Source organism: Wallemia ichthyophaga, assembly GCF_000400465.1.
Source record: "Wallemia ichthyophaga EXF-994 unplaced genomic scaffold scaffold15, whole genome shotgun sequence".
Classification (NCBI taxonomy): Eukaryota; Fungi; Basidiomycota; class Wallemiomycetes; order Wallemiales; family Wallemiaceae; genus Wallemia; species Wallemia ichthyophaga.
In genome coordinates this window covers 197,910-225,464 of record NW_008806288.1, presented here as the reverse complement: position 1 = coordinate 225,464, position 27,555 = coordinate 197,910, and the positions used below count along the sequence as shown (strand labels likewise).

Genomic DNA, 27,555 nt, shown 5'->3' with positions numbered 1-27,555 from the left:
CGAGAGCAGATAGCCTTATATTATTGCGATATACTATCATGTACGACACTGTATTAGTTTCAAAGGCAACTTGACTCATCGTCATTTCGTTCATTTATCTCCGTACCGCCCTGCCCTTACTCAGTTGCCGCGACGAGCACGATACACTTGAACATTCTTTCACAGCCAAATCAAACGATAACAGCTATACACACTTATATTTGAAATTAAATTATAACTTAGCAAAAAATTTTACTCTGACATTTGTTCATCTTCATCTTCATCTGATTCTAATCCTTCTTGCACCTCTAATTCAGGTAATTGGAAGTCCTCTGTGTGATTACTTATTAGTTTAAACTATGCTAAAAATTTTAACACTTACGGTCACATCCGCTGTAACTATCACAGATCAAATACAACTTGACATCCTTATATGTACCCTCCTCTTCTAACTGGAAGTCTAACTTGACATTGAGTGATTTCGCAACCGATACCTTCTTGATACCCAGGAGTGATTTAGATCTCGTGTCACCAACAACTAACCACCAATTACACATCTTGTGCAATGGGTAAAATGGTGCCATTACACTCTGGTCTACTTCCTCATCCTCCTCGACATCCTGACTCAATCTAACAGTGAGTGGTATTGGTTCACCAGCTCTCATATCCTGCTTAGTGTCGATATCGTACTCCACATCAATAGATGGGTAGTTGTTGACAAACTTGGCTACATCTTGTACCCTAAACTTGTCTAATCCAGCCAACAACTTGGACCTATCTTCATCTTCCATCTCCATAATATCATATACACTCTCAATCTGCATTTCTTTACCTCTTGAGATGATTTGCTCATTGAAATGTGGTATTTGCTTGATAGAGACATCTTGATCCCAGATAGCTTGTACAACCATCTGCGAGAGATCCATCGCTCCAATCGCACCCAAGTATCCATTACTAGACATTACGTCCACAGCTGCCGAAAGCAAATTCAGCACTCTCTTCAATACCTCTGCTTGGTCTTGTAATAAATCAGCTGGTAATTGTAACCTGCTGAAATGTGCTTGGAGGAGTACGAATGTCTTAAAGTAAGGTGACTCAAAATCGATACGATCAAGCTTCACGGGAACTCTGTCATATAATCTGCGAAGAATGTTGGCCTTGAATTGTTCATCAATATTCATTTCATACGCAAAAAGTTACCTACCTCTCCCTTTCTAATAGGTACCAATTCAAATTCAGCGGCACTAGCGACGATTTCCAAAATACCCTTCAGCTTAGTAGTAGCCTTAAGTGAAGATTGGAAAGTTTCCACGGTGAATGATGAAATGTAGTAGTAACTAGCGATCATACCCAAGTTGAGTGGCAGGGTATCCATCTCATCCTCAATAGTAATACACTTAGCTTCAACCAGCTGGTTTAGCGTATCTTCAACAAGCTCCGAAAGCGAGTCAGAAAGATGAGCGTGTGAAGTACCTGACAACTCGTAAAAGTTAGGATTAGACTGCATACGTCTATAGAAGTAAGTCCAAGTGAGATAATCAATAGCATCCTGCTTGTTCTCAATAGTCTTGGTCACAATCTCGGCATTGAAGTGATCTGGGAGAACGTATTTCAGGTGTGATTCTACTGGAAGGGGCTCAGCCAGGAACTTCTTGAAATAGTCTTTGCGAGATGATTGACACATGAATACACATTTGGATGTGCTATCTTGAGCTGGTCTCGATGCACGGCCAATCATTTGGAGAATGTCGGTGACTGGATAGTCGACGTAGCGATGCTCACGACCGTCGAATGCTTGAACACCCATAATAATAACCATGAAACATCTCATTGGGATTGACCACGCGACATCTCTCGATGCTATGACAAGCTGTATAGCGTTGGCATTGTAGAGCGTCTCTACTATAACCTTGTCCTGCTTAGATAGACCTTCATGGTAGTATGCAATACCGTATTTCAAAACCTCTTTCAATTCCTCGTCTTGAACGTGCTCTAAGTGTGGTTCAAGTTCTGACAACTCAATGTTTAAGAATCTCCTGTCACTACCATCAGCTTGGCAGTAAGTGAGAATATCTTGAGAAGTGAGGTAGCACTGCTTGCGAGATGGTACGAATGCAATGACGGACTTGCTAGCTGCCCATTCAGTAATCGACAAGTAAGCTGGCTTGGCCATCGACAGCATCAATGATGGGAAGTGAGGCGTTGAGTAATTTTGCAAATGAACCTCCATTGGCAGTGGACGAGAGCTGGGTTTCGTTAGTGGAGATTCTCCAACATACACAATACACACCTTGGTGAGAAGTTGAAAATACCTTGTGAGCCAGCACCGATCCAATCACCGATAATCTTCGCATTAGATAGTGAGACTGAACAAGCAACAATACGAGTGGGATTTTCAGTTTGTGCGGCGATGTATCTCATTCTCGACACAATGATTTCGTAAGTTGGTCCGATATCAGGCTGGCCAATGAGTTGAACTTCATCAGCAACAAAGAGACCTATGTTTTGGACATTCTTGCGCTGCTTCCATCTACGTGAAAGCATATCCCACTTTAGCAAGCCTTTAGTACGCATAAGCGTGTTTATTGATTTTTACTCACCTGTTGAGGAGTTGCTATAATAACATCGCCGCGCTCCAACAACTTCAAGTCAGCAGACATATCACCAGTCAATCCGACTATCTCTTTATCAAGACGACTAAACTTCTGCGACCACTCATCCACTCTCTGGCTAACGACATCATCGAATGGCTCAATGACAACCGCTCTAGAAGACCCGCTCTTTTGCCAGAATCTCAACAAAGCAAACTCTGCACAAATTGTCTTTCCAGATCCAGTAGGAGCGCCAATAATGACGCTATCATCTGAGGTGTAAAGAGCTTGGAATACTTGCGTCTGGATTTTATTGAATGACTCGATGGCATATTCGTTGTCATTTGATGGAGTGTAAATGTTCTCGTAGGCTTTGTTGTGCAGCGCTGATATCGGCAATGGTTGCAGATCAAGAAGAGGGGTTGGAGGTGGGAACTTCTCTGGCAAAATGAGGTGCTTGAATGAGACTGGCAGCGTCGTCTCTGAATGCAACCATCTATCGCTCATCACTGTAACATAGTAATTTGGCGGTATAGGCTCTGACATTGGCACAGTCAAAGTGACGTAGTGTTCATCCTGTGAGTATCTCTCGCGCAGAAGGAAAGTGTCGTGGAAAAGAATAATCTCGCCGTCGACATCTTCAACTAAAATCCAGAAAAGCTCGGAAGTACCGTGATTCTTCTCATCCCACTCGAAATCAGGTTGAATGCTGAGGTCGATCCTAAGCAACGACCTTGTGATGGGTTGAACATTGGCTTGCAAGTTAAGCTTTGGGAACGAGTGTACCATCTTGTGCACTAATTTTCCAGCTTTAGGATTACCGATTAACTCGCCAAGTTCTGGTGGATCAAGATCAAAGTATCTGTACCACGGAAATTCCTTTCTTTCAGCTTTTTTGACGACTTCCTGGAATGCATCTTGGCGAATACCCTTAAATTGACGAAGTGGAGTCATCGTTTTCCATAACTTCTTGTCGATCATCTTGCACAAATCCAGCGCATCACGCGTGAGCGCTGCCCAGCCTCTCTTCAAGCAAATTTCAAAAATAGCTCTTATGATACGACCAGCTGACTGTTGAACAAAGACCATATCACTAACTAATGCCAAACCATCTAATCTTAAATCACTGATAAATGCTTGCAGAAGCACGTTGATTTTGGCGGCTGGCTCATCGACTGATTCCTTTACGGGTATCGGGACTCTCTCCATCAATTTTTGTAACTCGAGCTTCTCTTCCTGACGTACTGGAATGAGTTTGAACTCATTGGACAAAGCAAACACTCTGAACAACTCAATCAAGCTCATCGTCGGACGGAGATTCTTCATATAAGCAGCCATGGAAGTATTTGTGATGTAGAAGTGGGAAGCGATTCTACCCAATTCAGTACCTTGTAGTATTCCAGACTTGCGATCATACTTCACCAAACCTCCCTTATCTAATTGAACAGCGGCAGTGTGGACGATATCGGAGCGCTTCTGCACCAGCCCAAGGTCATCATCATAGTCCTCGCCAACAGAGTACAAGCTTGGTGAGCGCAGCATTCTAATGTACAAGTAAGTATAGCCGAGCCACTGAATAGCTTCGTCACGATTACGGATCGATCCGAGAACGACTTCTGCATTGAGGTTGTCGACGAGTCGACTAACGTATTGCGACTCAATTGGCAACTGCTGATTCATCAAACTGAGGTAGTATTGTAGCTCAGTATGGTTTGTGATAATAATACCCTCTCCGAATGTATCATACTGCGGCCTACCTGCGCGACCAAGCATTTGCAAGACGTCTTGTGGAGATAATTCGCACCATCTACCTTTCTCTGGATTGTAGATCTGTGTACCCTTGATAATAACACTGTGTGCAGGCAAATTGACACCCCAGGCTAATGTAGCCGTACAGACCAACACTTGGACGTGTCCTTTATCGAAAAGATCCTCAGATGCGTTTCTGTCTGCTCGAGTCATACCAGCGTGGTGAATAGCGAAACCAAATGGAAGCAAGTCTTTCATATCACCACTACTGGAATTCTCAGCTTCCTCTGTCAGAATGGCTCTGCTCGCTGAATCAGCGTTGACAAATTGAGTGATAGTATCTTTTTCGATGGCCATATCACGGAGGAATTTAGCTGTCTTTGCAGTGTCTTTGCGCGAGTGAACAAAGACAATGACTTGGTTTTTGCCAGCTTGCTCCAACACTTTCTCGTAACAAACCTCGTTCATTGTGGAGAAACGCTTGATAGCTTTTTTCTCGGTGATACCTACAAATTGCTGCTGCAATGGACACGGACGCATACTGCCGTCAAAGTAGAAGAGACCTTTGTTGATGTCCACTCTGAGGAATGCTGCTACGTCTTGATAGTTTGGAAGAGTAGCTGACAGACCGACAACTCTCGTGTATTCGTTGTTTTGCTCCATTTTACGAATTGTACGCGCAATGATCGACTCCAGTACTGGACCTCTGTCATCGTGAAGCAAGTGGATCTCGTCAACAATCATCAGTCTTACGAGGTTAGTGTACGATGTGTCAGTTGATTTACGGGTGATGACGTCCCACTTCTCTGGTGTAGTGACAATAACCTGAGTTTCAGCAATCTGTTGCTTGGTGAGTTGGCTATCACCAGTCAACTCATTAACTTTGACGCCAAATGGCTCCAGTCTCTTGCTGAAGCTGCCGACTTGCTCTTGTACAAGCGCCTTCATTGGTGCGACATAAACAATCTTGAACGCATCCAAATCAATAGCACCAGTCTCTTCGTCTCTATATTGTGAAATTGTATTTAAAATAGTAAGCATTGCCACATTTGTCTGAAAAAAAAGTTAGCATAAGTCATTCTTTCTGTACATACTCACCTTTCCTGCACCAGTTGGGGCACAAAGCAGAATTGGATCATCTTGACCAAAAGCGACAGGGTAAAGCTTAGACTGCACTCTATTGAGCGCTTTGGTACCTGGGAATGCTTTTCTCGTCCACTCCGGCAACTTGGTAAGTGGAACCAATTCACCCTCCTTGACAGGAGTAACTTTAGGAGCAGGGACATGAATTTCCTCGTATCCTTTCTTCGAGCGCTTGAATGAGCCATCAGGGAGCTTGACCCTCTTGTTTGACATCAGATGACCACCGGCCGAGAAAGTCATGCTATCCAAGTCTACAACGCGCTTTGGAGCGACGGTGGATCCAGGAGCGAGGGTAGCCTTGCTTGGTACGGTTTGTTTACTCTGATCAACCTCCATAGCCATTTCACCAGTTTCCCGCTTTGGCTTTTCACCCTTAAGCTCGCGAAGAATCCATCCAACACCCTTCTCACGCATTGTGACTTCAATATCCATTTTCTCGTCATCGGATGCTCTCGCTAATCTTGTGCACCAATATATCAAATCTCTGTTGATGAGCAGTAGTTGAACAAGTTTAAAAAGGTCTCTCTCGTAATCAAATAGATCCATCAACCCATTCTCGACTTCTCTTGCACCAGCTTCAGATGCCAGAAGATCGAATACCGCGGACGTCTTCTCGGTAGTTTCAACAGGGTCAGGGTAGTGTTGAGCGATAATTCTTTGAAGCCAGAAAGCATCAACGTCGGTGGCTGCTAGCTTGCCACGCGATTCAGCTGACTGTTTCTTCTCTCCGCCAATGACGAGTGCATTGCCATCATCGTCAAGCTGCTCTTGTTCCTCTTCGACATCATTTTTCTCTTCATCTTCTGACTGATCATCACCAACCTCGTAACGCTCTTCGTCGTCATCTTCCTCGTTATCATCTTCGAAAAGAAGTGCGACACCTTCATCGTCGATCTCGCCCTCTTTCTTTTCAGCGTCCGGATCGGCCATAACGACATCTGCATCGCCGTAGTCGGTTATTTTCTTGGAGAGGCCTAGCAGCTGGGAGTAGAGCTCCTCAGAAATATGGCCGACGAAACCTTCAATCTCACGTTTCTTGTCGAAATCTTTCAAGCTTTCATCTTTGAGAACACCGAGGGCAACGTCGGCAGCTGATCTGATAGTATCTTGAGGAGTATCACCGAGTATCGAATGGACGACTGAGAGAATCAACTCGTAGACTTGAGTGGTTTCCGCTGTTCTAGGCCTGTAATCCAAACCCTCCATATCTTGTGTAGCTTCTAAAATATTGCTGTATCCGTAGCCTTTATTAGAAGCTGATCTTTTGGCTGTGGAAGAGCCATCGTCGTCCATCTGCGATTTGAGCTTCTTCTTGTCCTTATCTTTCACAGTTTCTCTTGTGGCTCGTGTACCCATATCTCTTGCGGTTACTTTGCCAGCCAAGGTTTCTGCCTGGCCTGTTGGTTCATCTGGCCTCGCTGACCTGTTGGATTGCAATACAAGCGACGACATGGCCGCGTATTGAAACTGAGCATGCTGGGGCTGCTATTGTCAGCGTATTTCTAAACAATAGCGTTAATCTCACGTTCTCTTTTCCACTCATCGTGGACGTATGTGGTAAAGAGTGGCGATGTAATCAGAATAATTTATCAAAGTTGGATTTGATGTAGTGTACAATCTCCGAGCGGGATTTATTCTTAACTCTGGCTATTATCTCCACAATTGACTCAACTGCATTCGCGTACTCTGTTTCAACAGGAAGATCGCTCTCGCTGAGTATTCTGTCTAGACGCGTGACTGCGATACTATCTTCCAGTACTTTCATTGAGCGTGTGTTTATTGCTGTGCTGAATCCAATGTGCACACCAGGAAACTGTCGCTGGCAGTAATCTATGCCATTTTTGCCAATTCCACAGCTATGGAGGACTATTTTCTGATAAGCCGCGTCTCTAATGATATCCATACTGCCTTGAGTCGCTGATACGCTGTGCATACTCACCACCCGATTGTATTTCTTAGCCAGCTTGATTTGTTCCACAGCGACTCGTTTCTGATGCTCAATAGACGTCTGCAGCAGCGTCAACTTGCCGTCTTTACCCTTTACTCTGAACACTTTGTCTATTCCTACTTCGCCGACCTGTGCTCGTGCATTACGCTGCAGTCTTCTCTCTACGTCATCGAGCAGTATCTGAAAGTGGATAGGAGATGGTAATGCATCTAATAAGGCGTCTATCTGTTGCAACTTGATGTCTTCCTTCTTACCATTAAGGAACAACGCCTCATAGTGCTCCTTCTTCCCTATGCCTTCCGTGAAAGTGTAAATATGCGACCACCACGGATGGAATCCTGTGTAGAATGAGCATTATTTACACACACACCCCTTACACACCGTAATAAGGCCTCACAACGTCCGGATGCACGCCGTGTAGCTCCTCAACTTTAATTTGATCCTCAATATGCGTCGACATAGCACATATGGCATACATAGACGCAGTACTTTTACTGAGGTTTACAACACTGCTATCAGTAGGGTGGCAGTGCGTATCGACCAACATTCCAATATCCATGTTGCTTGTAAACACTTGACTAGGAACGAAGTTAATCGAGAACCAACAGTCAGAATTAAGATCAATAAATGTACCGAGAGCTTCGAGGACAATTAGCTGAGCATATGCGTGTACGTCGTTAGCCGCGTGAGTAGGAACGAGAGTAGCGGGTTCGTGAAACACAAACAAAGGCAAGGCACGAGCCACGTGCTTTTTGGTCACTGCTGTGGTATTAAAGGGGAGCGCACTTCTTTCCTATTTTCCTAGCGTTTCGCCGTCTTGGGGGCCATAGTAAGGTGGGTATAAGCCTTTCCCTGTAAATATTCTGCGTTACTCCTAGTAAGCTTTCTCACTCGTCTAACTCTCTAACCTTCAATAAGACCTGGCAGTCCGTTCAAAGTCCGCTTTGAGCGATAATCCTAGTAATAGTAAGTTTGACATCATCGCTTGGTCTCTCTAACCTCAACCACCAAGACGAGGCAGTCCGCAAATGACAGCGAATGCTATTTTATCGCGAATACTCAACTCGCGGCTGCTTCGATGGCTGTTGAGGGTCGCTGTGTTTTTCATCATAACGTATCTCAGTATAATTAGCGCTGTATTGTCGTTCAGTTCGTTTAGATGGTATATTGTACCTTCACGCGGCTGGTCAGTGCCTGTGCATCTGCAATATGGGTGCGTCTCCAATATCCATCGACATCGCAACACCAAGCTTATTCCCTTCAGCGTGGGCAAGGTGCCTTTCGATACAATCAGCATCCCAACGCAAAAGGTCTCTGCGGACCAGACCTATGACATCACACTCGAGATGCACATACCGAACAGCATCAATAATCTCAATCTGGGTGGGCTGGCTGCTTTGTTGTTCTTTGTGTCATGTCTGATTCATCCCAGGCAATTTCATGATAACGCTTGAGCTAGAGAACACGTTCAGCAGCGAACTAGTTACTTCTAAACCAGTGCGTGTCTGTGTTACGTGTTACTTGTCACGTGCAGGAGTGATCAAAATCATATAAACTAACATTAACACGTAAGGCTCTGCTTACTTGGCAGCATCCAAGCGTGATAACATCCATCCTCTACAAGAATACCCAAACAATGAAGATACCATTATCGACGCAAATACTCAAACCATCTACGCGCTCACTCCGCCAGATGACCATCACAGCAGCGACAGTGACAGTAGGCCGACAGGATTGGATTGGCACAGCTAATAATACCCTCCCACAAAAGGAGCTGCACGTCTATGACGCTGCCCTTCTCTTTAATATCCGTCTAGCAGGCTTGAGGTGAGTTGAGAGTTAAGAACGGAAGTTAAGCTAACAATGCAATTCACAGCTGGCTACTCGTCGCTTTCCCAATAAGTTCCTTCATAATTTTTACCGCTCTCTCCTTTGTCAGTATCTGGTCAGTAGCTATGCTAGTGTGGTGTGGCACGCGTCAGCCTAAACAGCTAGAAGAGAAATTAGAAACACCACAAGACACAATCGAAGATGGGGAAGAAACAGCGCAACAATCAATAGACGATGAAACACTGTCAGAATCAGCCACGCTCGATGGACAGTCAGCCGATCCAGCCGATTCAGCAGAGTCGGTCGAATCATTCGTTTCATCGCCATGGCACGCCTACGATAGTAGTGAATCGGAAGACTCCGTGGAAACGCCAACAGCATCAACACCCGAAAGAAGCCTCACACCATCCAACCTGCGTCATCGAACAGGCAGAGATTACCGGGCTTCGGACGATGACAATGATGACACCAACGGTTGAAATTCGGCTGCAGTCATGTGATCATATTAAATTAACCATTAACCATTAACCAACACAGGCTTCTACATCAATTTACCATGGCATGTTGAAATATAGCCTGTTCTTGAGCACTCAAATGTGCGCATCTATCATGTGTGTTGAATGTGTTAGCTGTGTACGCCGTTCTTAAGAAGTCGGACAAGTAATTCTGTGAGCGGTGTTAGTTGTGCCAGCTTTGACTTGTAAAAACAAACCCCAATGTCGATCTGACAGTCTGGATCATCGCGCATATCTTCAGCATCTGCATCACCATCGTCGAGAAGATCACCACCTGGTGAAAGCAGATCTGTTTGGCGTAAGTTAGATGAAAACAACTTAGCCACACGAAAACCCACCTGAAAGATAATGGATCTCATCATCAGCACCAGCAAGTGGATCGTCATCTTCCCAGTCATCATCATCATCATCCTCATCTACATCTTTGACAGTGTTAGACTTAGCAGCCGACGTGCCCACATTCTGTATTTCACCAAGAAGCAATTTGATGGCTTTGAGCGGGAAGGGTATGCTCGTAAATTCAATAGGCGCATTGCGGGTCTTGGAACGCGTCATAATGGTGTTCCGATTCGACTCATCAATAATTTGGTCGCCTTTGACCATTACGCTATCTAGGCGAGGATCTTGACTAGTGTACAGATCCACTAATGCAAGAGTACTAATTCTAATGGCCCAGAAACCCCTAAAAGTTTCTGCATTATCGCACCACATTCTCAACAAAACCTCCAATCCACTGACCATACTGTTACTATTAACATCAAGCACGGCAGTATTAGAGAGATATTCCAAAATGACTTCTCTGCGAGTATGAATCAGGTATGTGAATGGTATAACTAGGTTCTGTGTGAATGCTGATGTCTTACTCAGTGCCAATCTATCTAAGATTACTTTGAGAAGTTGGGGGAGAGCTGGGTCGAGTATATCCTTGGACACGTTACGGAAGAGATGTGTTACGACATCGCCGATAAAAAGTGCACTGCCTTCTGAATCCGTTTGAAGAAGTTTGGCAATGATGTTGAGAATCCGAACGAGCGAGTCACTCTTCCATTCCAACAACCCTTGTATGTCTTTGCGTATATATGTCGTCAACAACTCAATACCATCTTGCATTAGTGTGCGATCATCGGCACTCTCGAGTATGTTGAAGAGGGCGGGACAAGTCGTGGCTATCACACCAGGCTCTAGACCTTCACTTCTAGCCCTGACGATAGAATTGATAAGTTGAATAGCGGAACTTGCCAACAAGCGCGCATCAACATCCTCCCCACCTGGCTGTCCCGGTGCAGCGCGACTAACAGCGCCGATAAGCGGTTTGACAGCTATGCCAACAAGCGCCGAGTGGGCCTTGGAGCCTGATTCAGAAAGCGTGACAAAGAGATCATCCAACTGCGAAGCCAGTAGAGGATCATTGACGTTCTTCTCCCAGACTGGCAGAATAACTGACGATAGCTGAACAACGAGTTCTGTTGTCAAAGCTTCAGTGTTGAGCGTATCGAGTACACTATCCACCGCTTCAACAAGCAATCCTAAAGTCGATTCTGTAGTGTGGGCAAGAAGGGGTACGATCGATGACAGAATCTGCAATGCTTTTGGTCCCACTATCTCATCATCTAGTCCATTGGCAAAGTTGCGAATCGCGCGCACAGCGCTGATTTTTACCGGTACACCTGCATTGCTGTGGTTGAGCATCGCGGCAGCAGCATCAACGAATGCGCCTGCGAGATCAGGTGGCAGGTTACCGGCAAATTTGGAGGCAAATACAAATGCTCTGCCTTGTAAGAAAGGAGACTCGTTCGCGTTTACAAATTGCATAACGACACTCTGACACAATCCCATCAAATCAAAGTGCTCAGCTGCTTCGTTGTCCTCATCGCCAAGCTGATTAGAAAGGTTGCCAATTGCTGCCAATGCTGCTTCGATTGGCTTCCACCAATGCTGCTTACCCTCTTGTGAAGCAGATTGGGACGTAGACAACAGCTCAGCAGTCACTGGACCCAAAACTTTTGCAGTTGGTGTTGGATATCTGTCGAGCAGAACTCCCAGCAAGTCATGAGTGGCTATTCTTAGGCTGTAATTTTCCGTTTCATCGTCTTCGTCATCAACAAATGCGTTCGGATCTGAGATCCAGGTGTCTTCCTATGGGATTCTTAGCATACTTATGAGCGAAAACTCACGGCTTACATCTTCAACAGTCATTTGACCCCATTCGAGTGAAAGTTTAACAAGCAATGGAATAGCCTGTTCGATGGTACCCTTAGTATGTTTGTTGTTCGCAAAACCAGTCAACAAGTCAATAATAGGACAGATGAGCTCTTCAACAGCAGCACCGTCGTCTTCCTCTTCGCCTTCAGGTTGTTCATATGACTGGGTATCATAGACCTGTCGATCGTAAAAGATGGGCAACAGTGTCACTAAATGATCTATCAAAATGCGTGTCAAGCTTTCAATGTTGTTGTTTGTAGTGATGAGTGATTTGAAAGTCGAGAAGACGGATGCGATTGTCTTAATGATCTCGAACCTAATACCCCACTGGGACCTGGTTTCCTTCTGAGGCGGTACTTGGAGAAGAGCAATGAAACCGTCAATCCACACTGGTATAACACTATTCACAATCTCTTTAACAGCATCTGGGTAGGTCGATTTGACCATTTCGAGAGTAAGGACGCACTGGCGTAGGACAGCGACAGTCAAACCACGCGTGCTGTCTGCATATGTAGGGTTTTTGAGGATGTGAAGCAATAGTGGTAGCAGCTCCTGAGTGACAGGGACGAGTTGCGTCTCTGTAAGATCCGCCTTGACGAAATCGAGAAGAACTCTCATTGCGCCGTGAACACCATCCCTTTGAGCTTGCTGGAAAAGCTGAGCGAGATCGTGAAGTAGAGAGGGGTATTGCTCTGGATAGTCGCAGCTGGCTATAGAAGCCAAGGCGTATGCGCAAGCTGTTCTGATCTGCTTGTGTGAGGTTGAGAGGAGAGAGAACAAGCGTTGCCTAATGATATCCTTGATCTGTGATAGTATCAGTACAACATGTAATCCCTGGAAATAGCTCAAATAGCTCAAACTTACATCTGGTGGTGGTGGACTTCCTTTGAACGCGACGAAGAAAGGCGACCAGCGTTCGTTGACGTACTTTCTGAGAATAATTCCAGCTGAGTGGACTACCTTGTAAGCTTGGAAAAGGGCGCGAGAGATATCAACTTATCTGACGCGTGTGTATTGGGTTGTCGACGTTGCCGATGAGATCTGTGAGCGCGAGCGGGAAATTTGGATCTGACTGAGAAGTCTCGAGATACTGCTCAGCAGACATTCTCTGCGCTGTGTCTGGTGACAGACTTCCGAGTAAAACAGTCGCTAAGTCCATCGCAGTAGCAGTTTGAGAAGACAGAGCGAGAACATGGAATATATTTGAGAGATGGGAGATGACAGCTAATATTTGATTTGTCGGCCTAAAATATTTATCGACGTTTGTTTCGCTTCTCCAAAGATAACGAAAATGACAGCCAGACAGTACGTGGTCATTGGCGGCGGTATAATAGGCAGCAGCACAGCATACTACATAAGCAAGCATTCCCAATTTAATCCAGACAGCGACAAGATTACTATTGTCGAATCAACAGCCATTGCATCAGCTGCATCTGGGAAATCAGGCGGATTTCTAGCAGAAGATTGGCATGGCCCAGATACAGAGGGCCTCGCAGAGCTTTCCTACAGCTTGCACAAGCAGCTCTCCGATGAGTACGACGGTGTCAACAACTGGGAATACAGGCCTGTCAACGCACTCAGCCTTATGGGTCAAGTTGGCCCAAAGAAAGGCAAAGTGGATGATGCAAAAAAGAAGGGCGCTCATTGGCTGAGTGACAAGGTCGTTGACAAGTGCAGCGTTCTCGGTACACCACCAAGCACAGCACAAGTTACACCAGAACCTCTGGTTCAAACTCTCGCTGAACTGAGTAAAGCAGATGTGGTAATCGCGTCAGCTGAGCAGGTCAATCGAGACAACGATGGCAATATCTTCTCGGTTCGAGCGCAGACGAAAGAGGGTAACTCTGTTGAAATACCTGCAACTGATGTCGTCTTAGCAGGTGGGTATTGCAGTTGGCTTTTTTTCTATGCTTAAAGCCTCAAAGCTGGCCCATGGACAGGCAGACTCGCACAGAAGCTACTGTCACCAGCAGAAGCAAGAAAGTGCAGCGTGACAGGACAGAGAGCGCACTCTATAATCGTTAGGCCAAGCCAGGGCAAAACACTCACTGACCACTGTCTATTCACTATGGTGAAGGAGAGAACGACGACCCACGAGCCAGAGATCTACTGCAGACCTCAAGGCACAGCATATATTTGTGGTGCTTCCGACACAGTTCCTCTCCCCGAAGATGCGTCTAAAGTAGTACCATCAAAATCCGCCATCGCAGACCTCAAATCACAATCGGCATTGATATCGGATTACTTCGACAGCTCAATGTCTGTTGAAAAGGAACAAGCGTGCTACTTGCCAATATCAGCATCACATTCTCCAATAGTTGGAAAGGTGAGTGATGGAGTCTTTATTGGAGCTGGCCATGCGGGTGAGTAACTACCTGATATTCTATTATCGCAATGACTGATATCTGAAACAGTATGGGGAATAACACTTGGAGTTGGTGGGTTTTGGCGTAAATGGGTAATCTTAAGCTCACGCACATACAGGTACTGGTAAGGTACTGAGTGAGATTATGATAGACGGAAAAGCCTCGTCGTGTGACGTCGGCAGTCTAAAGCCATAGGCACGCTGAAAGGCACGGATGAGTTTAAATGCATCGAATAAGTTTAGAATGTAAAGCCAATACAAATGTATCTTAGCAAAATAACACTTTGATCACCAATTCAAGGCAATTTGTTCGTTATGCCCACACGCTGATGAGCTCAACATCATTGATTGCCGGTAGCGATCTAAACGATGCTAATCCACAGACTTTAATTGCAATGGGTATTCTTAAAGGCAATGGCTTAGCTATAGACGAGGTTTGTACATTTCCGCACTTGGTCGTTTTCTCACGACTAAACAAAGGACACTCTTGAGCCGCTGACGGAAGGCAGACATGGACTGCTTTACCGGTGCCAGCGACGAGTAAATGACAATATCGGCGGTATAAATGGCTGGATCGCCCTGAAGGCTGTTAACGTCTTCATCAACAAGAAGAGGCTGCCTCACGATGCGCTCAGGGAGTCATTTATACTATCCCGCACACACCATCCAAACATTATCAGCCTCCTTAATGCCTACGAGTCTGATAGAATTTACATTCTTGCTCTACCGCTGCAACCGCTCCCACTATCCATGATACTCTCTTACCCGGACTTCGTCCCTTCATTCTCTCCATTTACGCACATAGCTAGGTCTATCATCTATCAGCTTCTTCTCGCCGTCGAGTACTTGCATTCGTCTGAGGTCGGAGTAGCCCATCGTGACGTCAATCCCTCCAATGTTGCACTCGATGGTAATGGCTGTGTAAAGCTCCTTGACTTTGGTGTTGCCTATGAGGATGGTCTGGGTATGGAAAATGAGCATCCGAACGGCGGCATGTTTTTTGAGCTTGCAACGGGTGCATATAGAGCGCCAGAGCTTATATTCGGTAGCAGATGCTACGATGCGCGCAGCACAGATTTATGGAGTCTAGGCGTTACTATATCAACCTTTTTTACTCATTTGAGTAGCTACACATGCCCAGCGTCGCCCAGAACTGACAGTACATCATCCATCTCATCCTCCATTTCAAGTTCAAGTCAAGGTGGCCTCACTCGATTAGACGCTCCAATCACTCTGCCTAGCTTGCCCGACATTCACAACCGCAGAGACTCATCTCACAATGCTCAGCCTCAATCACGGTGGTCGAGGAAGACATTGTTCGACGCTTCCTACGGTGAAATTGGTTTAGCGTCTAGTATAATAAGCGTGAGGGGACCTATCACAGATGAAACTTGGCCGGAGTATGCTACCTTACCTGATTACAATAAAATAAGCTTCAACAAACCCATCCCGAATCACCTTTCAAACTACCTCCCATATTTACCAGAAGTGCCCGATCCCGTGCCCAATACATTCATGCACACGCCAAATTATAAGCCCATAGCTACTGTATACGACCTCATTGAACGACTCCTTCAATACTCTTCCGCAAGAAGGTTGTCGGCAACAGATGCCATTAATCATCCGTGGATTTCAAATTTCCCCATTCTCGTACCAGCTCAGGGTACACATGAAGATTATAGTAGGAGCACGCACAGCTACGCTCACTCATTCGAAGGCAAGACGCTACCCATGTGGTTGTCACATTGGCTCAAGGCGGGTGAGCGTCGAATGTTAGGAACTTATTGAGTGCAGCAGAGTATCACCATCAAGCAAAGCAAGCATAAATAAAGTATCACTCTAATCTTACTTTTGAGCATAGACTTAGATAGGAAGTTAGTTTAGACAAAGATATTCGCTCAGATCGCATTCAACGCACAATTCATTCATCTAATACTTTCTATTTACAGCTTTTTATTAATCTTATATAACAATTTATGTACACTATACACTATGTATTCGATAAACAATTCAATGCTAGCTGGTGGATGTTGTGTGATAATTGCTTGGATTCAATATTGAAAATAGAGGAAGGCTGTGTATTTATGCGCGGATTGAAAGGATCGTTGTGTATCACAGCCAACAGCTTTGCCATTGCGAGTTTCAACTGTGAGACCAACGTCTTGTCCAATTTCTGCGAAAGCAGCAGCGAGTACACACTGTTCAAAATATAGACTATCTCGTATCGTCTACACCTGTGCACGTTAGCTGGTTAGTCTTGAAGATGAGCTATTCACCAACCTCGATAGCGGAAAAGGACCTCGCATATTTCTATCGCAGCAGTAGCGCTCGAATGATGTGATACATCTTGCAACAACATATCGTTGTACGACACCCACTAAATCAGCTGGACCTAGTTTTTCTTGGGAGATTTGAAAAAGAACGTCAAATATATAATACGATAGCCTCTCCACTGGGCTTGTAATTTCCTCTATCAAACTACCATAATTGTAGTCTTCAGGATTGAGGTATGGGTATGTTGCATTGCAGAGCGTTTCGATCAGTTCTTCTGTTAATGCTAGGGGTATGCGTTTGTCACCTAGCTGCGGCAGAAGCGTCTGCTTGAAATTGTTTATCAGCTTCACCTCGTGTCTTTCCCAGCGTGCTTGAAGCTCGATTTTTTCATTCATCGCCAGCCGCCTTGAACTGATATTAGACAAAGAAAAAGTCATACATCCAACGCACCTATCAACTTTACAGTTGTCACTCATAATATTTACCATACTTGTGAGAATACTTGCGTGATCCTCATCCCGTATGCTATCTGTTTGTTATGAATAAGCTACATCCTTACCGCACATCCACAACTCACTCTTTTGCTGCTGCAACATGTCCAGCACGACCTGCACATAATTGCAATAGTGATCCTGTGCAATTTCCCATAAAGTACTATCATCACGTTTGCTAGCAGGTGGACACAAGTATTTGATGGACATCGGGGTGCCGAGTGCCTGCGCAACGTTAGCCAAGAGTGGCTGTCCAGTGCAATACTCACTTTGATAGAGTGATTGAGAGATCCACTAGAAATTACTGTCTGATTAAGCATGCAATTCTCTTTGACGAATGGTGCAAATTTAGCCATGGTTTGCTTGGATAATGCCACAAACGATACCCTGGCATTATGCACCGCTTCCTTATTATATGCTAACATTGACCACCGTGACATAGTATCGAGAACGATCGACGTAATACTCGCGTTGTGTTTCTCTACTGTTGACAAATTCTTGAGTGACTGATTCTGGAGGGGAGTCTGTTCGTGTTAATAAGGTTTTCAAAATATTGATGAAGGTGAACCCACTAGAATATCAAAGTCAGCTCTAATTTTAGAGTGGTTTGTGTATTTGAGGACAAAGTCGATCGACTTGATGTATTCTACGCAGCGATCATCATCCCAATAAGAGCCTTGAGATTGATAGAGGCATTTGATGAACTTAAGTAATAACTCAAGACTTTCCTGCGCGTATACTGCCTCGGTTGATTTGATAATACTTAAACAAGTCTGAGAGGTACTCCATCCGACTTGATAGACGTCCCTGCTAACTTCACCTTTCTCAGATACCTCCAGTATTGTAATGAAGGACTTGAGAGCTAAGCTGACTGACTTGGATTCCGCTGTTTTGAACATCTCGGTGAGGATGTCTGATAAGTTGGACCAGAATCTATTGAATGAATCGAGATGCTTAATTTTTGAATGCAAGTAGTTCTTAAATACATTTGCAGTAGATTCCAGCGCTAAGATGAGCGACTCTTGCCAATGAGACGACAGCGACTTGTCGAGCAGAGGTATAATCACGGTCCAAATGATTTCCTCCCAGCTCTGCAATGAGAGAGAATGGCCATAGAAATCCAGAGATTGGAACAATGTCGATATCGTACCCAATCGCACTTCCTGCTTATCGTCCAATCCGAGATCTTTAAGTTGCCTCAACAAATCTATCCACAGCTTTAGATACGCGTCTGAATTGTCATCTGATTTTAATTTCGTCTGTAAGTGGTCGGATATACTCGTAAGGCAGCTCAGTGATTGTAGCCACATGGTCGTTGGAATGGCAAACACAGTTGAATGAGATAATCTATATATAATATTTGTACAAAATCGTTACTTCTTTTTCTTGTTCTGTGTGTTACGAAGACTACCAGATTTACGTTTCTTCTTCTCAACCTCCTCCACTGGTGGTTCTGGTCTTTGTTTGCTCTTATTCTTGTTCTTGACGTTAGCATTGGTGTAGTAGTTAGACTTTTTACCCTTGTTCGTAGTCATACGTGGTTCCTTGCCCTTCTTCTTTTCGTCTTCCTCTGCAAATTCGACCTTTCTTGCTGGTTTGGCGAATTCATCATCATTACTACCCTCTTCAGCTGATTCTACTTCTAATTCTTCAGCTGGTGCGTTGTTACCACCAAAGACTTCATCCCATCCAATGTCTTCTAATTGGGGCTCTTCGTATTCTTCCTCATCTTCAATCTCATCTTCCTCGTTGATAGCTACGGCGTCATCTGCATCTCCATCTGCTTGCTCACCTTGGCCATCATCTTCAAAGGCATCTTCATGTCCCTTTACGTCATCAGGTAAGAACTTGGTAGCAACTGGGATCTGTTTGATAGGCTGACTAACACCCTTCAACTTCTTAGACTCGATTGGATCCTGTTCATCGTTTTCATTGGCCTTACCCTTACCCTTCCAATCTGCAGGCTTGACTTGAGGTTCTTCAGGAAGAGTCTTGATCACAGGCTCGGCGTCGATACCAGGTGGATTAGTGAAGAACGGTATTTTGCCTCTGATCCAGTCATTGAGAAGCATTTTTGCGGCAGCATTTTGGTCAGGTTGACCGCCTCTGAGCAGCTTGCCTGTGCGCTTGGCGATCTTTTCTAAAACATCCTGGGCACCTCTTTCGCCCTCCCAAACACCATCTTCAGGTTTCTTGATTTGGTATGTACGTTCAAGGTACTCGTGTCTGACTCTTCTAAGAAGTTCACCGATATGCTCTGGTGGTGTAGCCAAATTTTCTACACGAACGACACCTTTCAACACGGTGTCTGTATCCGTGTCATTTTTAGATGCTGGAACGATACCAGGACAATCGATCATGTAAATTCTTTTCATTAAAGCGACATACTGCCAGACCTTGGTTTCACCAGGAATTGGAGCAACATTGCAAACTTTCTTCTTTTTGAGAGTGTTAATGATAGAGCTTTTTCCGACATTAGGATAACCAATCAAACCAACCGAAATTTGTTTCCTGTCAGAGTGCAAAACGGAAAATTGGCGGAGGAGTTGAATGAGGGCGCCTTTACCAAATGAGTTATTGATATTAGAGTGCATTGCCAAGGTTGGATAAGTTCTTGAGAGATGCTTAACCCACTTAGCGGTGACCCAAGTTGGAACCAAATCGACCTTGTTAAGGACAAGAATGACTTGCTTGTGTGAACGTTCCTTTCTGACAGTCTCGAGGACGCTGTGACAGAGAGTGCCTTCAGGGTCGCGAGAGTCCAAGACGTGTATGATAACGTCAGAACTGTCGATAACCTTGTATAACTCAGCCCAGATACGTTTACTTGTACCTTTACGATACGCAGCTTCTCTGTTGGTGTTCTTCAAGTCACCAAGATCGAACGGGATTTGATCAGCGTCAACCTTGTCAAGATCAATAGGGCCAGATGCTTCAGCGGCAGACATGTTTAAATTCTTGATATGGTCGAGTGAAGGAGTTGGAGCAGAGCTATCCAGTCTGTCCTCAGTGATAGCACCTGCACCAACTTGACCAAGCTCTTCAAAGCTGCTAACGTTGATATTTGGTCTTTTGCGGTGGGCATTTGGACCAAAAGTATCACTAAACGGTTCCGTGTCGACGATATGGTTACCTGCCATACCTTTAGCTTTCCCAAGATTTGGTTCTTGAATCAAACCCATTGGAAGCTTATTTCTACGCAAAACCACCGAATAAGGGTCATGAGATTTCTCGGCAAGGCTCTCTCTGAAATGATTAAGAGCGTCTTGTGAGATAACGCGAGTGTTTCCGAACCATCGTCTATCAGGGGCAACTCTACCGTCTTCCGTCTCCTTCTCGGTCTTTTGGAAGGCAGCAGATTGAATTACTTTGCCATTAGCGTCTCTCTTAGCTTTACCGCCAGAGTACATCTGAGGGCAGTATGAGTTTTGTGTGACAGAATCGAGCAACGCACAAACCTTAAGCATGGACGCCTTCTTAGCATCTCTGTAGAAATTCTCACCCTTTACTTTCTTAATTCCAGTTGATTTATCTGAATTCGATTTATCTTTGGGCATTTTAATCTTGGTCGTTTGAATTTAAAAGCTTCTCCAGGGCTTCAATGATGACTGCCAATCACGGCAAATTCGGTGGCAGTCAATTGGCCAGTAGAAATTCAATCCCTGATCTTACGGAGTCTTTGGTTCCTTTATCTATTATCATTGAGCGGGTTATTGCCAGTATTTTCAATCATCTCTCCATTCTCGCTGAGACGCTACCTTCCGCCCAACCAAATCAAAGGGCTATCAATATCGTTAATTTCTCTATCTCTGCTAGGAAGCACGTAATCAAATTACTCGTGTTGTTGCGATGGGCGCGCGATCCGATTGCTGGTTCTGACAAGATTTCTATTGCGAGATCTATCAATGAAATGCTTTGGAGGCAGAATTTTATTTTCCAAGCTGCTATTCAAGGTCTTAGAGATGTTGGCATGAGTTTCTCTAATGCTCGGTGTGTCCAAATACGCGTCGTTCATCTGGCCTTTTCATTCTAACTCTCGTTAAAGCGTTCCAAGTGCTGATATTCTCACTGCTGTTGATGTTCTACAATCTGGCACTTATCATGGCTTGCCTGTCGGATTGAGGGTGAGCTTCATCATCCTCTCACTTACCCCCACTGACGTTTATCCACAGCGAGCATTCAAGCCTGATCCTCCTCTTCCCGCTTCAGCTGTTATTTCGCACCTCGATCAACTCAACGACGTTATTCGTTTTCGTTTACGCACAAAAGAGATCATCCCCAACTCTATGAAACAGATACCTCATACGATCGCAGACGGTCGCGTCCACTTTCATGTTAAAAACCTCTTTACCTGCTCTGTTACCCTTTCAGGCAGATCAGACGATGACATATGGTTCCTTCTATCCGTTCAATTTGATATAGACTCTTCCGACTACACTCAAAGTCCTAAATTTGCCCTAAGAGACGAAATTTTAGCCATAGCAAATGATGAATTGGCAAGCAAACCCCCTAAGTCCTCAAAATTGGGTGACGCACCTTTAGTACGGCTGTGTAACCTCCTCACAAACCTCTCTCTCAACTACAAGATGGAGATACTGCATACCCAAGCACTAAAAATGACTAGAAAGACATGGAAGAACAGAATAGATATGTCTTTCTCTAAAGATCGTAAAAATCTCTCGATTGGTTATTGGCTGAGGCCACGACAGCAACCTAGGCCCGGCCAAAGCCCTCCTCCGCACCAGAAGCACGAGAGTGGAAGGTTAAACATATCAATTGCTACTGTCCCTTACGAGAAGCAAAATGCTGTAGAGAGTATACTCAATCGCATAGAAATCAAGTCCAAGTTAAAAGCGACTGCATTGGCAGACAATATTATTGACCAGCGTTTGCAAGTAGAGTGGATCCGCAATGATAACACGCAAGTTGGTTATGCGTCGTTGGAATTGGTAAGTGCTAAGCTTGAGTGTCAATTTTCTCATTTAACACAACACAATAAAGAACTCTGATACTCTATCTATTGAACGAGTAATGCTTCAGGCACTTGCGTCGCACAGCGTCGCACTTCTAGATAGGTACAAAAACGCACTATGTACAACTTCTATGTGGTTCAACGACGATACGGTGCAGCTGCAGATACCAGAAGTTTTGGGTCTTGGCGTAAGCCCTACGCTACATGTCCAAGTTTTTGAAACCCATAAGTTGATTTTGTCAATCTCGCCGACAACTGGTCGGCTTATAGTGAGAGATCCTAATGAAAGTGGGACTAGTGCACCAGCTCGCATTAAGACTCTACTCGATCGTATGAATGAGGCTGGTGGTATTTCTGACAACACTGCTGTATTGGTAGAGATTGTGAACAGACTAAGGCAGAGTATCGCTATTGAAGATATTGAGCAGAAATGTTCATATCTCGATCTCAAAGGTAGTCGACGACTCAAATTCGCTAAAGGAGAATTAAGTAAGCTCAAACTACAAGCGAGGTTCTGGATGTTTGTGCATCTTCCAACTTGTTCAATTGACTTAATTGACTCAACCGAATCAATTAACTCAACCTCAAACACTCTGTTTACAATGGCGATCGCAATTGGAGAGGCCAGAGTACACGTCGCACTATTAGGAATGAAGGAAAAAGATACTGAATTGCATGTAGATTACGTGGGATGGCTAGACACAGGCAAAATACTGGGAGATGAGAAGCGTACAGATTATCTCCTCCTGGACACCAATCACATGCGAACACTGTATGCTTACTCACTCGCTCGTTTCAACTACGTTCTTCTTGAAAGACAACTTAAACAATTTTTAGTGCCGTACAGCGCCGTAGCGTCTAATAAAGGTTCAAGATTGGCTCGCCTCATCCCTCACATGGCGGTGTCGACGAGCTCTATATTAAAAAACCATGGGTCAATAGCTGAAATACTAAAGCCAGTGACAGTATTCAAGGTTCTCGACTGGTGGGCGACACCAATGACTGGTTGTCGTATACAGGCCACGTTCAAGCCTAAAGCGCCAAGTGAAATACTTCAGCGGATGACGAGAAAAAACGGTGGTAACACTAACTACAATAATGAAAATAACGTTATCGAAATTACGACAACAGATGCAGAACAAAGCATGTCACAGATATTAGGACAACTAACGACATTTGTCAAGGTTACAATGATAGCTCATAACTTGAGCAGGAGCATTTCTCCAATGAAGCTTCTCGCCAACGATACAGAGAGCGTGAAGCTGGGGTACCTGGACAGCTACACTGTAGTTTTGAGGTGGAACCCCTTTGTTAAAGGTTTATATGCAGACTTTGGTGGTGAAAGTAATCCCCACACAGCTGTCCAAGAGGACTTGAATAGGCGGCTACAGGAGTATATGAGCGATAGTAGCTTCTTCTACAGATTCTCTCAGCTCTTGCTTAATACTGCTAACTTGACAAACACTACAAAGTCACTCACAAATGCGACAGTTGAACAAAAATCTTGCACTTATCTGCGCGTCAAAGGAGCCAAGGAGATTGTCGACATCTTGCTCGTTGAGCGGAGAGTAGTCATCGTCGATGGAACACGCTCACTGAAAAACAAAATAGAACCAATCATTTATTCACGTCTTGTGCACTCTGAAATGACATCTCTAGACAGCATCAAGCAGGAGTTATTGGACAAGTACCCACAACAAACCAAAATCATTGATTCTGGTGTCGTATTGAATGATATAAACACCGCAATAAAAGTATTACCGTACTTTTTACTTAAATTAAATTAAACATATGTACTTTTTATTTGGCCTTGTGCTATCAACAACCATGATCAAAGATGATCAAAGAGGGTGAGCTTAACTGCGTGCTTGCGGTCGCTGTAGGCTCAAACGACGCAGCGCTTGGTCTCCTTCATTCTTTGTGGCTCTGCGATTGCTCCTCGTTGCAAGATTTCTTGGTGCGATGTACTCTATAGTCACAGACTGTGACGAAACGTACAACTACTGGGAAGCATTGCACTACCTCACTCACCAAAAGGGATTTCAAACGTGGGAGTATTCACCCGAATACTCAATCAGAAGCTGGTTCTATGTTCTCTTGAATTCACCAGTCGCATTCTTTACCTCATACTTTGAATGGGACAAAAGAATAGCCTTTTTTGGTACAAGATCTTATTTGGCTCTCATATCAAGTCTGATTGAGGCCTCATTCTACGCGTCTGTAACCAAGAACCTGAATCCAAGAGTCGGGCGCTATGTACTGCTCTTCTTGATAGGTAGCGCTGGCATGTACATATCAGCTATAGCATTCCTACCATCTTCTCTCACTCTTTACACCACTACACTCGCCAGCAACTTCGCTCTATACCCACCAACACACACCTCAAATGGCCAGAAGAGGTGTTTATTCGCTACCATGTCATTTGCAGTGGGTGCTATCGCTGGCTGGCCATTTTCCCTAGCACTGAGCGTTCCGTTCGTGCTCGAGCAGCTGTTGATGTATTCCGGAGGTGCTCCTGTCTTGAAAAAGCGCGTTCAACACCTGACCAAATCTGCTGCAATTTCCTCGCTACTCTTTATACCCGTCGTTGCAATCGATACACTCTTCTACGGCAAACTGACGGCAGTGTCTGTGAACATCATCAAATACAATGTTTTCTCGGGGAATGGACCGACATTGTACGGTGTCGAGCCTGCTCATTTTTATATTTTAAACTTACTGCTCAATTTCAATTTGGTATTTTTACTCGCAGTAGCTGCACTTCCTCTGGCTGTCTTATTCGAAAGACGTCATTTGACTTACGTAGCTATTAGGCTTGCGCCCTTCTATGGATGGTTTGCTCTCCTCTCTCTCCAACAACATAAGGAGGAAAGATTCATGTTCCCGTCGTACACCCTCCTCTGTTTCAATGCAGCCGTTGGATTGTATTACTTGCGTAATCTCGTCACCGTGGCTTTTACACACGTGGCGAAAACACTCACAAAATCCTCTAAAGTAGTGAGTATATCAATTTAACCCTCGTGCAATACGCTCACGCTCAACTAGTCAATAAGTGGAAACCTCGTTGGACGTGTGACTACCTGCTCACTTATCGCAATTTCTTTAGTTGTCTCAGTGATGCGTGTTCTTGCAATGCAGCAATACTATCATGCTCCAATTGATATCTTGTTTGAGTTGACAGAAAAAGAGCTCGCTAACAGGACAGGGCCACCTAAAGGACAACATTACACTCTCTGCTATGGAAAAGATTGGTATAGATTCCCTTCGTCGTATCTCGTTCCACAGTACGTAGATGTTGAGTTCGTTGAGAGTAAATTCGATGGGATTCTGCCTGCACATTGGCCCCAAGAATTCAGAAGCAGTGCAAACTTGCTGAACAATATCAGACGGATACCACCTAATATGAATGATCAGAATAAGCAAGAGAGGGATCGCTTCGTGAATGTTGACAGTTGTGACTACCTTATCGATTTGGTTTCAAGTTCGACGACATTTTCTCTCCTTGAGCCAAATTATGCAGCAAACGATGATTGGAATGTCATAGCATCACTCCCAATGCTCGATCCTTCTTTGTCGCACATTTTAACACGTACACTCTACCTTCCCTTCAAATCTTGGCAGCAGAAAAACACCTTCGGAGAACTCAAACTGCATCGTAGGAATAGAGAAATAATTCAATGAATTTCAAGTGTACATAAGTATAAATTAAAAGTAGAAGATGACATAATATTGCTAATCTAGGCATGGGCGACTGCAATTACACGTTTACACCTTCCACGACATGAGGATAAACATTTCTTATTTCCTGGAACAATGGAGGTGCACGCTGAGCTAGAACATGAGGATCTTCAGCCATACCGACGAACAGCGTGGAAACACCGGCATCGATACCACAGAGTAGAGTCATACTACACGTGAATCCGATCAAGAAAGCGTAAAGAAGGAGCGCTGCAGTGTATTGGCCCTCTGAGTTCCACTCCACAGTTGCAGTTTTGAGGTATACGTATGTGAAAAGACCGCAGAGAACACCAACAAAGTACGAGCCGTAGGTCAGTCCAATACTGACCAAACTGTCATTAACCAAGGCGTCAATTCCGCGATCTTTGAAGAGGTGCCATGTCTAGAAGAGTTGTGAGCACTTGAGTGATTCTTAAGAATGTCTCACGCACTGATTTAGCCGATTGCAAGTACGATTTACCGTATAAGGCTATGGAGATGTAAGCGTACTTATTAAAGAGCTCTATCATCCACTGGATCACATTGAGGACGCAAACAGCACAACAAGCGAGAATCTGACCTATTTCACCAGCAGCATCAGCGTTGTTTTGCAGTGCTCTGAATATCATCTTGATGATTTCAAGTATGGTGACTATTAGGCTACCGAAGGCGATACTCCCGAGCGATGTAGTTGAAGCTCTCATGAAGGCTGATGGTGTTGGATGCTTTGGCATGCCGCTTCCATTTTGGTTGTAAGGTCCGAAGTAGTACCAGCCTCCGTAAGGTCCACCAGCAAGTGTGACAAGCACGATATTTCCAAACACTTGAGATACCCATAGATAGGCGAAGGTTAAGAAAAAAACTAGACCTGCTACCTTACCTGAGGAGCATGATCCGCCTGTTCCGCTGCCACAGACCTGTGAGCCAGGAGTCCAAACAACATACACGGCAGCCACGGCGAAAGCGTATAAGATACTCCAAGCTGTTTGGATGATTAGACCAATAAAGCTAACCACATAAACACTTGGATAGTGCTTAGCAATGTCAATGACTATCTTGAGGAGCAAAGATGCCAATGGGATTCGCTTGCGCATTCCAAAGTAGAAAACGACCTGTTTTATATCCATTGTTAGATTTTTGAAGGCTGTCTGCAGACTCTAACTCACCTGGATTAAGACCGTTATTAGAGGTGTTCAGGGTTTTTGGAGGCATCAACTCACTTGTAATATTCCAATAATTAGAAGAACAATTGCTCCACTCCTGTTCAGAATTAGATTTGCTCACTCTGAGACGATATGCACAAACTCACCAGTAATGTTGCGTAAATTGATAAATAGCGAGTGCCCATGTAGTGATAATGGATAGAACGAGTGTGACTTCCAAGATAACTTTTGTGAAAATGCGCAATGCGAGCAAGTAAAGTGCCGCAAATACCAAACCGATAGCAGCATCAACGAGCAACAGATATCCAGTCTCTTTCGTGAATGTAACGTTACTAGATGCGGTGGTGTTACCAAATCCTGATTGAATACTGCCTGCTTGATTCCACTCATATAAAGCGTATCCACTGAGACCAATAAAGGCAAAGAAAGTAAGCAGGAAAAAGACAAAAAATATTGGATCACGTAATTTCAGTTTAGGCTTGAATCGACTGCCCTTCTCGTCGACTGGAGGCGGGGGAGGAGGAGGAGGTTGCTGAGGAGCGTAATACGGCTGCTGCATGTGGTATTGCTGATCATTAGGTGGATATGACTGCCCCCATTGATCGGACATTTCTTA

At 44.5% G+C, this 27,555-nt stretch overlaps 11 protein-coding genes across 11 annotated transcripts; 5 read left to right on the top strand and 6 right to left on the bottom strand.

Moving 5' to 3' along the window:
- Positions 1-231: 231 nt before the first annotated feature.
- J056_001452 (U5 small nuclear ribonucleoprotein kDa helicase) lies at positions 232-7,005 on the bottom strand (the record flags this gene model as incomplete). Its single annotated transcript, XM_009271080.1, has 7 exons — positions 232-311; positions 362-1,136; positions 1,184-2,225; positions 2,270-2,529; positions 2,580-5,372; positions 5,418-6,944; positions 6,988-7,005. The coding sequence occupies 7 exons, from the start codon at positions 7,003-7,005 to the stop codon at positions 232-234; spliced, it is 6,495 nt and encodes a 2,164-aa protein (XP_009269355.1).
- A 33-nt stretch (positions 7,006-7,038) lies between these two features.
- On the bottom strand, positions 7,039-7,969 carry J056_001451 (Cut9-interacting protein scn1; the record flags this gene model as incomplete). Its single annotated transcript, XM_009271079.1, has 2 exons — positions 7,039-7,748; positions 7,792-7,969. The coding sequence occupies 2 exons, from the start codon at positions 7,967-7,969 to the stop codon at positions 7,039-7,041; spliced, it is 888 nt and encodes a 295-aa protein (XP_009269354.1).
- Positions 7,970-8,438: 469 nt separating this feature from the next.
- J056_001450 (Seipin) lies at positions 8,439-9,719 on the top strand (the record flags this gene model as incomplete). The annotated part of the gene is made up of 5 exons (XM_009271078.1): positions 8,439-8,623; positions 8,675-8,793; positions 8,843-8,907; positions 8,984-9,237; positions 9,287-9,719. 5 exons carry the CDS (start codon positions 8,439-8,441, stop codon positions 9,717-9,719), a joined length of 1,056 nt encoding a protein of 351 aa, XP_009269353.1.
- Positions 9,720-9,786: 67 nt separating this feature from the next.
- Positions 9,787-13,116, bottom strand: J056_001449 (Importin-9; the record flags this gene model as incomplete). Its single annotated transcript, XM_009271077.1, has 6 exons — positions 9,787-9,906; positions 9,953-10,044; positions 10,094-11,891; positions 11,937-12,761; positions 12,822-12,904; positions 12,963-13,116. 6 exons carry the CDS (start codon positions 13,114-13,116, stop codon positions 9,787-9,789), a joined length of 3,072 nt encoding a protein of 1,023 aa, XP_009269352.1.
- Positions 13,117-13,248: 132 nt separating this feature from the next.
- Positions 13,249-14,518, top strand: J056_001448 (Putative oxidoreductase C1F5.03c; the record flags this gene model as incomplete). The annotated part of the gene is made up of 4 exons (XM_009271076.1): positions 13,249-13,837; positions 13,883-14,320; positions 14,372-14,395; positions 14,442-14,518. The coding sequence occupies 4 exons, from the start codon at positions 13,249-13,251 to the stop codon at positions 14,516-14,518; spliced, it is 1,128 nt and encodes a 375-aa protein (XP_009269351.1).
- A 133-nt stretch (positions 14,519-14,651) lies between these two features.
- On the top strand, positions 14,652-16,110 carry J056_001447 (Cyclin-dependent kinase 2; the record flags this gene model as incomplete). The annotated part of the gene is made up of 2 exons (XM_009271075.1): positions 14,652-14,756; positions 14,803-16,110. The coding sequence occupies 2 exons, from the start codon at positions 14,652-14,654 to the stop codon at positions 16,108-16,110; spliced, it is 1,413 nt and encodes a 470-aa protein (XP_009269350.1).
- Positions 16,111-16,312: 202 nt separating this feature from the next.
- Positions 16,313-18,397, bottom strand: J056_001446 (Protein MON2-like protein; the record flags this gene model as incomplete). The annotated part of the gene is made up of 6 exons (XM_009271074.1): positions 16,313-16,556; positions 16,603-17,001; positions 17,047-17,125; positions 17,174-17,312; positions 17,357-17,611; positions 17,660-18,397. 6 exons carry the CDS (start codon positions 18,395-18,397, stop codon positions 16,313-16,315), a joined length of 1,854 nt encoding a protein of 617 aa, XP_009269349.1.
- A 63-nt stretch (positions 18,398-18,460) lies between these two features.
- On the bottom strand, positions 18,461-20,644 carry J056_001445 (Nucleolar GTP-binding protein 2; the record flags this gene model as incomplete). Its single annotated transcript, XM_009271073.1, has 2 exons — positions 18,461-20,497; positions 20,546-20,644. The coding sequence occupies 2 exons, from the start codon at positions 20,642-20,644 to the stop codon at positions 18,461-18,463; spliced, it is 2,136 nt and encodes a 711-aa protein (XP_009269348.1).
- Positions 20,645-20,691: 47 nt separating this feature from the next.
- On the top strand, positions 20,692-23,846 carry J056_001444 (Mediator of RNA polymerase II transcription subunit 14; the record flags this gene model as incomplete). Its single annotated transcript, XM_009271072.1, has 4 exons — positions 20,692-21,077; positions 21,133-21,211; positions 21,260-22,036; positions 22,089-23,846. The coding sequence occupies 4 exons, from the start codon at positions 20,692-20,694 to the stop codon at positions 23,844-23,846; spliced, it is 3,000 nt and encodes a 999-aa protein (XP_009269347.1).
- Positions 23,847-23,886: 40 nt separating this feature from the next.
- On the top strand, positions 23,887-25,740 carry J056_001443 (Alpha-1,2-mannosyltransferase ALG9; the record flags this gene model as incomplete). The annotated part of the gene is made up of 3 exons (XM_009271071.1): positions 23,887-23,909; positions 23,958-25,056; positions 25,105-25,740. The coding sequence occupies 3 exons, from the start codon at positions 23,887-23,889 to the stop codon at positions 25,738-25,740; spliced, it is 1,758 nt and encodes a 585-aa protein (XP_009269346.1).
- A 76-nt stretch (positions 25,741-25,816) lies between these two features.
- J056_001442 (Protein PNS1) lies at positions 25,817-27,549 on the bottom strand (the record flags this gene model as incomplete). Its single annotated transcript, XM_009271070.1, has 4 exons — positions 25,817-26,179; positions 26,229-26,933; positions 26,997-27,036; positions 27,086-27,549. The coding sequence occupies 4 exons, from the start codon at positions 27,547-27,549 to the stop codon at positions 25,817-25,819; spliced, it is 1,572 nt and encodes a 523-aa protein (XP_009269345.1).
- Between the last annotated feature and the right edge of the window lie 6 nt (positions 27,550-27,555).